This window comes from Myotis davidii, unplaced genomic scaffold, assembly GCF_000327345.1.
Source record: "Myotis davidii unplaced genomic scaffold, ASM32734v1 scaffold562, whole genome shotgun sequence".
Classification (NCBI taxonomy): Eukaryota; Metazoa; Chordata; class Mammalia; order Chiroptera; family Vespertilionidae; genus Myotis; species Myotis davidii.
Genome location: NW_006293953.1, coordinates 2,636,886 through 2,645,989, shown reverse-complemented (window position 1 = coordinate 2,645,989; position 9,104 = coordinate 2,636,886). Strand labels below are relative to the sequence as shown.

At 50.6% G+C, this 9,104-nt stretch overlaps 1 protein-coding gene across 1 annotated transcript in view; it reads left to right on the top strand.

Moving 5' to 3' along the window:
* NOL4L (nucleolar protein 4-like) overlaps positions 1-9,104 on the top strand; it is a 117,101-nt gene that overhangs the window by 47,420 nt on the left and 60,577 nt on the right. The window contains exon 4 of the mRNA XM_015566650.1: positions 494-603. Coding sequence (XP_015422136.1) covers positions 494-603 — 110 coding nt within the window. The remainder of the gene's footprint in view (positions 1-493; positions 604-9,104) is intronic.

The window sequence follows — 9,104 nt, the reverse complement described above, 5'->3', positions numbered from 1 at the left end:
GGGGTGCGGGGTGGCATGTGTGCACCATGAAGAGAGCTGGCTTAGCTCGAGGTTGGAAACATAAATGCCTTCAAGGGCCTGGCCAAATCATAACTGAGTGAAAGTGAACAAAACAATAGGGACTGGTGGGGACTGTGGCAAAATGGAGAGCTTGCACCCTCTAAAAGCAGCGGCTGCCGCACAGCTGCAGTGGTTGGTGTGGGAATGCGGGCCCCGGTGTGTCCAGACCCTCCGTTTTTCAAAGCCAAATAGCCCTGAGTTTTTAAATGTGAACTCTCTTATTAAACACTGGCACCTAATTGAAAAATATTTTCAGTGGCATGCAGGCCACATCTACGGGCCAGTCATGGTGGGCGAGCTGCCCATGTGTGGCCTCTGGCCCGTTCTTTCCTCCTCACAGGCTGTGTTGAGTTCTCCATGTGGGTGACGGGGTGTGCTGCCCCGGTGGCCCACAGCACAGACTGAAAGGAGTTCCTTTTGTTCTTTCTGCCAGAAAACGAGCCTCCCTCTCCTCTGGTCTCTGGGATTATTGATTACAACATGCCCCTCACCTCCACATACCTGAAGCAGATGAAGTTGCGCGTGATGAATTCCCAGGAGCAGGTAAGTCTCCCGTTTCCCCTCACCCCACCTGGAAGCGTCCTAACTTGCCTGGATGTGGCTGATCCTTCCCAAGATGTGGGGCCACAGCCTGTGTAAACACACTGGAAATCAAAGAGGCCCTTATCTGGTTATCTGGGCTGTGCCGTCAGGCTGAGAGGGGAGGGAAAGAATGTGTTCCTAGTTAAAGGGTCTGCTGGGCAGACAGCCCTGCTGGGTCTTCAGTGAAACCCAGGGAGCTCACGCGTCACAAAACTTTCCCCGAGGGCAGGGCAGGGAGGGGGAGGCGCGAGCTGCAGACCTTGGCTCTTGGGTGGTTCTGTCTCTGCTCTGCCCTTTGTCTGCTACTCCTCTCCCCAGGGAGACGAGGGAGGAGGGGCCCTGCCTGCCAGCCTGTGGCCTCTGTCACTCTTGGGGCCCAGACAGGCCAGGAGGATGGGCCCTGGCGGGTGGCCCGAGTAAGATAAGGCCCCTGGCTGTCCAAGACTCCCCAGCTGCGGATTGCCAAGGGCTGTCAGGCACCGTGGAAACAGGCTATTAAAAGAAAACCACTCTTGCCTCCCTCCCCACACAGTACACCTTCTAGCCCTTCGCAAAGCAAGTAGCCTGACTGTCTGTCTCTCAAAGGGGGGCAAGTGAGCGCCACCCCCTCCCTCCATCGCCGCCTAAAACCAGGGCCATAATCTCTCCCCTCCAGCTTCAAGGGTTCTCATCTGTTGTGATGTCTGAACTCACCCTGTCTTTGTGGCCTGACCAGGGGAATGGGTTCTTTCATGGGAAGTCTGACTTCCAGCCCTGGGTGCATGCTGTCTCACTTACTGCTGGTCTCCTTGACAACCTGAGCATGCGCTGTCCCGGGAGCGAAGGGGGCGAGGGGGTGATAGGTCCAAGGTGACGTGGCAGGATGTGTCCTGGTAACGTCTGGGCCTGCGGCACCCGGTTTGCGGATTTGAGCTGGTTGGCTTGAGCATACCAAGTCTGCGCTCCCCTAAGGAGGAGGGAGGGCGTGCCAGCCATGATCAGCCCCTAAAGGTTGAGTGAAGTACGCTTCGCTCTGGCTGGTAGAGCTGTTTGTGTCTCTGTGTCTCCAGCGTTTTCTTTCCCGAGAGTGTCTGTTCTGTGATGGTTGCATCCCTAAGAAATGTCCAGCAATCAAAGGTAACGTCAACGGGGAAAGTGGCGTTGGGGTCTCACACTCGCAGAAAGAACTTGGCCGTGGCGCTAGAACCGGCCTGTGGCCTCTGTCACTCTGTGGCCACCGCCAGCACCAGTAGTAGTCAGCATAGCCCACCTGCGATCCCTCATTAACGGATCCTGCTATATTTCATCTGGTTATACAAAGTCTTACCGTCTGGGGGGGATTAAGACTGTTGGCTAGCTATATTAGCAAGGATTTGGGCCTTCAACAAATATTTATAGAGCCCTACTCTGTGACCTGGGGATGAGCAAAGGCAGCACCATTCCTAGTTCTCCTGATCTAGACAGACACTAATGATAAAATCACACACAAACACCCAGCTCATAGCAGGTAGCCATAAATAGTCGAGGGAGAGATTAATCCGGCATCTCGGTGCAGCTGTAACAAGTGTCCTGCAGTGGGGCACATGGTGCTCTGAGTGCTTAGATGTGTGTGTCAGGGGAGGGGGGGGGCAGGGGGGATCAGGGAAGGTTTGCCTCAGAAAGTGACGTTTGAGCTGAGACCACAACCTGAAGGGAACAGAGCGCTAGGCCTCAGCTTGTGCAAGGGCCCTGTGGCTCGAGGAAAGATGGCACCAGCGAGAATCTGAGGGCTGCTGAGGCCGGTGCAGAAACTGTGAGGAGTTCTACTGCTAAACAAAGGAGAGAGCAGCACAGTGTGAGGCACTTGGTGGATATCTGTGAACGAACTGAAGTTCCTGAGGCGAGATGGATAAATTGTCGGGGTGAGGTCTGGCTACTCCCAAAAGAAGGGAGGATTGCGGGAAGGCATTTTCCCAGGGTGCTCTGGGAACCCAGCTGGGCTGAGGCTGAGGCCGGGACTGCGGTGGCCTCTCTGCACAGTGGCGCTGACTGTGTCTTCCTCGCCTTCATTCTTAGCTCCCCAGATGGGGCTCTCTGAAAGTAGTTATTTCTCCTGTGTGCTGCCGGAGATCAAAGGGGCAGACCCTCCCTGCACACCTGGCAGAGGAGCCGCGTCCTGCCTCGTGCCCAGGGCCTTTCCTCTGTCAGCTCCCCCACTCCGCGCACAGCAGTGAGCTCTCAAGGCCTCAGCCTCTCCGGCAGCGCCGCTCTCCCTCTTTTATAGCCGGGCACGTGGAAAAACAAAAAACCACATTGCTCACCGGATCATTTATCTACAGCAGCAAGGAAGGGCCAAGGACCCAGAAGTCTTGGGGTTTTCAGCTTGTAAAAATACACATATTTGAACTGATAGCTTCTTTGTAGTTATTTCTCCTGTGTGCCGCCGGAGATCAAAGGGGCAGACCCTCCCTGCACACCTGGCAGAGGAGCCGCGTCCTGCCTCGTGCCCAGGGCCTTTCCTCTGTCAGCTCCCCCACAGCACAGCAGTGAGCTCTCAAGGCCTCAGCCTCTCTGGCAGCGCCGCTCTCCCTCTTTTATAGCCGGGCACGTGGAAAAACAAAAAACCACATTGCTCACCGGATCATTTATCTACAGCAGCAAGGAAGGGCCAAGGACCCAGAAGTCTTGGGGTTTTCAGCTTGTAAAAATACACATATTTGAACTGATAGCTTCTTTCCTATTGCAGAGCCAGAACAGGCCTCCCCTAGGGGTGGGTGGATAGGCCCCTATTCGAACTCAGCCAGGGGACTGGCTCTGCTCTATCAAATCTCGCTTCCCAAGACCAGGCTCCCAAAGTAGTTTCATTCCTTGCCCATCACTCTGACCGGGATACGCAGAGGACACCTGGAGTGTTTGCAAATCAATCACGCAGGCTACATGGAAAAATAAACCAAACCTAAACTCACGGGGAGCCAGGACAAATGGTATTTTATTAATGCCGAGCACAGCTCTACATCTGAGAACTCTGGTGAAGAAAATCCCAATAATTCATCTTTCCCATCCAAGAGACAAACCGTAAGGCGAGTAGAACATTTCCCTCGCTTTGCTTTGGGCAGACAAGGACAGGTGGCGGGGTTTCCTTGTGAGACGGACAGAATCACATTGCTTGTGCTCCGGTCGTGTCGGATTAATGTGCTGGGAGATGGGTCCTTCTCCACGAGGGTGTTCGGTAAAGTGAAAACCCAGCATAGCAACATTCACACAAAGGAAACATGTTCTTCTTGAGTTCTGATTCAATGCGGCAGAAATTTATGGCGCCCTCAGTGTGCAAGGCATTTAGGGGTCAGCCTCCACCCTCGCAGGACTTCCGTCCTGAGACACAGACCAGAGCCCGGGAGCTGTCATTGAAGTGGCCACATTGAGCTGAAAATAAGAGAGTGTAGCCTGAGAAAAATCTCTTCTTTTTTTTTTCATTTTTGTTCTTACTGGTGAAACTCTCATAAAGATAGAAAACTGAAATGCACATTCAATTGTACTGATGACGAATGCATTCCTTATAGGGGCAGGATTGGAAGGGCTCTGTGCATGTAGACTTACTCTGCGCATTCTCGGATAGGAGGAGGGTCCAGGGAGGGATGCAGGCAGCGCTCACAGGGCAGGCCCACCCGCAAGCGCCATCCCCAGAGCTGATCTCACAAAGCCCTTTCGGGGCTGTCTGTGTGCGGACGCTCCAGGAGTGCGGGGCCTCTTCCTCACGCTGCCACTGGTTTTCTATCCCATTTGGGTTCCTTTCATACTCTCAAAAACATGAATTACACAAGTAACACACAGGTAATACCTTAGTAGAAGAATCAGTAGCCAAAAAAGCAAAAGCACAGTGATAAAAGTCACCATCATCCCACCACTCAGATCACTGAATCGTTTGGTGTCCACCCTTCCAGGCTGTTGAATAGAAAGGGGGTTATCCAGTATGCACCCTTTTTACAATCTGCTATGTTTCTCTGGTGCGTATTTTCCATGTTATTGGAAGTCTCTTTGACCTTCGGGCCTTGATGTTTCCACTTGTCAAATGCGCTGGTTATATAATTTTCCTGTCATTCCCTCACTTCTTCACCCATATCCACCCATCTATCCATCTATCCATCCACTGTGCACCTGAGCCAGGTGCCAAGGAGACCGTGGTGAATAGAGCCCTGTCTCTGCCTTGCCTGCTCTCACAGTTCGATGAGAGAGGCAAGGAGAAACAAAAGAAAGAGCTTAGGAGAGGAACAGACCAGCAACAAGGGAGCCAGCAGGGTGGGTGCTGTTTCAAGCAGGTGGGTCATTAGTGGGGCACCTGTTCTGTGTGCAGTACTGTCCACACTTTGCCCTTCACCCTCACCGTTCTTCAGGGTCATGTTATTATCCTCGTCTTACAGACGCCTTGGCTGAGGCTCCAAAAGGGTCAGCACTTGCTCAAGGTCACACAACCACTAAGGTGAATGGAAGCTCAGATCTTTCCCATCCCTGAACCTGTGCACCTGCCTGGGCCCCAAGCCCTGCTCCTCTCCCCACCTCCTGGAGGAGGATGTGCTCTTCAGGATCGAGTATTGCCCCAGGCGCTGGTGGAGGCAAAATGTCCGTGGCAGCGATGCTAGCAGGGCAGGCTTTGTTTGCCCGGGAACGGGGACCACCCTAAATATATGGTGCCTAAGGAAATACGTGAAGAGGAATTTGACAGGGGCCAGGGTTGGGGTGGGGTGGTCTTCCTTACCTCGTGAAGGCTCAGTTATCTGCAGAGGCCCATCTGCAATTTGATATCCACATTACGGGTGACTTTATTCTGATTGTTCCCGAGACCCCAGTGTTGGGACCCGCGGCAGAAATCAGATCCAGACCCGGAAGGAGAGAGACAAATCGTCTGTGCCTTCCCGGACACACGCTTTCATTTTATAGAAGTGGAGGCTGAGACCCCAAAGGTGCAGCGACTTTCCCGGGCACCCAGAGTGGGAGGGCCGTCAGCACCTCCCTCCGCCTCCCCTCTCTCCCCGGCGCTTGGAGCAGCGCTAATGTCCCACTAATGGTTTTAATGGCTCTCCCAGCAGTGTGTGAAGTGGCGCAGGCTCCATTGTTTAAGCCCGCCTGATGGAGGCTCCTACTTGTTTCCATTAACCTCTGCCTCCCTCCTCCGCCTCCTGCTCCTGTCCCAGAATTTTCCTTAGGTCCTGGAGGGTCCGGGAGGAGGGGCAGGACTCCTCCTTCCCTTGACCTGTAAGCGGGGTCAGCGACTTTCCCAGGGCACCCAGAGGGTCGGTAGCCTCTGCCCAGGGGTCCTGTCATGGCCAAAATATTGGCCCTCCCGCTTTTTCCCGGGGGCAGTGTAGAGCATTACTGTTCTCAGCCAGGATTCCAACCCACCCACCTCAACCAAAGACCCCGGAGTCAGGCTGACAGGACCATAGCCACCAGCTACCAGCTGGGTGACTTCGGGCAAACTGCTTCACCTCTCTGTGCTCCCCCCCAGCCCCTCAGTTATTCGAGAGTAATATAAACACACCTACCCCATAGAGTTATTTTAAGAGTTAATGACACAAAGCAAGCTCAGTGTTGAGTACAGTGCCAGGCGTATTAGGAGCACAGAGGAAGTTTCAATGACCTCTACTACTATTGACAGTAATACTATTGTGCAACCTTTGTTTAATAGACACGGTGAATGACCTCGAACAAGAAACCAGGGCCATAAAGAGGAATAAGACAGTGCAGTTGTTTCAATGAGCTCTTCTTAGTCGAAAGGACAGGGCAGCAGCCGTGAGCTATAACCAGGACAGAAAACAGACACAGGAAGAGGCTAGGGACCTGCCAGGTGGCTCAGGGGACAGGCGTTTACTTCATATGAGATTTGAACAGTCAGAGGGGGTCCAGGTGAGGGAAGCTGAGAGGTAACAGCTCTGATGGACCTGGGCTGGGGAGGCCAAAGCCAGTTTGGTGAAAGAAGGAAGAGGAAGAAGAAAGAGGAGGAGACAGAGCATGGGCCTTTCTTGGAAATGAGGCCGTGAAACAGACTTTCCTTAGTCAGCACAGGGAGCCAGGCAGGGATTTGGGCAGGAAAGGAGCACAATCGAGGACGGAGCCTTCTGAGTCTCCATCTCTCTAAGTGGAGAAGGAAGCAAGCCCACTCTGAATAGCTCTCCACATTCACTTTATTCTTAATTGTGGTAAAATAGATGTAACATAAAATTAGCCATCTTAACCATTTTAAATGCACAGTCCAGTGGCATTACGCACACTCGCAAGGTTGTGCAACCATTACCACTACTTATTTCCAACATTTTTTCATCACCCCCAACAGCAGCTCTGAAACCATTAAGCAATGATTTTTCAGTCTCCCCTTTCCTAGCCCATGGTAATCCCTGTTTTACTTTCTGTCTCTATAAATTTGACTCTCTAGGCCCCGCATATAAGTGGAATCATACATTTGTCTTTCTGTGTCTGGCTTATTTCACTTAAAGTTTCCCAGGTTTATCTGTGCTCTAGCACCCGGCAGAACCGCATTCTTTTCATGATTGAATAGTATTCCACTGTATGGGCAGGTCTCCTTGTGTTTACCCATTCATTCATTCATTGACAGGCAGTTGGTTGTTTCTGTTTGTTGGCTAACCACATTCTCTTTTTTCTCAGTATCTTTTGGACCAAGTTGTGGGGCAGGGAGAGTAAAGCAGGGTTCTGTTCCTTCTCCCGCTGAACCTGTACCCCTTTTTGTGGCTTTCTTTTCTCCTGAACACTTTCAACCTCCCTGCTGCTCGTTGGGGAAGAGCCCCAAGAAAATGGGCAGACCCAAAGGAGAAACGCAGTCAGTGGGTTTGACGGTGAAAGCCTGGCACTTACCTGAATGGTGCCTGACTCACAGGACACTTACCTGTGGAGCCACCTTACCAGAGAGCTGACTCTGACCCAGCCTGAGAACTCCATAGCGATGATGGTTTTGTCTTTCCCCTTTCTCAGGCTGCCCTGCAGCTCAGGAAAGGTATGGACTCAGGGAAGAAATAGCAGAATGGAAATAGCCATGTCCCTGCTTTGGCTCAGTGTGTGTAAAACTTTGATGGTCTCTTAAGAAAGCAGCGGTTCTGATGTCTTTCTTTAAAATTAGAGTAATCTCCATGAAATAAAAATAGAACGTAGGACTTCTAAATCACTGGAGAAAATAAAAGGAACAAAGGAAAATTGACCAGCCCAGCAAGAGTAATTAAATGGAGAAGTAAAAGAATAAACAACCAAAAGAGACAATGAATTAAAAACATAAGTAAGCTGCCTGGCTGAGGTGGCTCAGTGGTTGAGCATCAACCTATGAATCAGGAGGTCACAGGTTTGATTCCCGGTCAGGGCATGTGCCCGGGTTGTGTGCTTGATGCCCATGTAGGGTGTGTAGGAGGCAGCAGATCAATGATTCTCTCTCATCATTGATGTTTCTATCTCCCTCTCCCTCTTCCTTCCTCTCTGAAACCAATAAAAAGATATACATATATATTTTTTAAAAAACCCACAAAAACATAAGTAAGCTAACAGAACAACACCAAACACTGATAAATTACAATAAATATCAATGGGTTAAATTTCATTACAGAGTGAAAACACTCAAATGTGCATTTTTTAAATATATTTTATTGACTTTTTGCAGAGAGGAAGGGAGAGGGATAGAGAGTTAGAAACATCGATAAGAGAGAAACATCGATCAGCTGCCTCCTGGGTATGTACCTGCAACCAAGGTACATGCCCTTGACTGGAATCGAACCTGGGACCCTTCAGTCCGCAGGCCTACGCTCTATCCACTGAGCCAAACCGGTTAGGGCTCAAATGTGCATTTTTAATGGCAAAATTGATTTGGTATTTATAAAAGACATTTATTTTTTGTTAATTTTCACCTGAGGATATTTTTTCATTGATTTTTTTTTTTTTAGAGAGAGAGTGTAGAAAGGAGGGTGGGAGGGGAAGAAAGAGAGAGGAGAGACACAGAGAAACATCAATGTGAGAGATACATCAATTGGTTGCCTCCTGCACGCACCCCAACCTGGGTTGGGGATCGAACCTGCAACTCAGGTATGTGCCCTTGACTGGGAATCGAATCTGGGACCCTTTGGTGCACAGGCTGATGCTCTAACCACTGAGCCGTGCCTGCCAGGGTAAAAGACATTTTTTTAATGGTGTTTTGTTGTTGTTATTGTTAATCCTCACCTGAGGATATTCTTTCCCCTTGATTTTTTTAGAGAGAGTGGAAGTGACAGGGATGTGAGAGAGACACATCGATAAGTTGCCTCACAGACAGTGGCCGATGAAAGAACCCTCAACCCAGGTACATGCCCTTGACTGGGATTCAAACTCTCAACCCCTTGGTGTGTGGGCTAATGCTCCACCACTGAGCCATGCTGGCCAGGACAGGATTCATTTTTATTTATTTATTTTTTTAAATATATTTTATTGAGTTTTTACAGAGAGGAAAGGAGAGAGATAGAGAGTTAGAAACATCAATG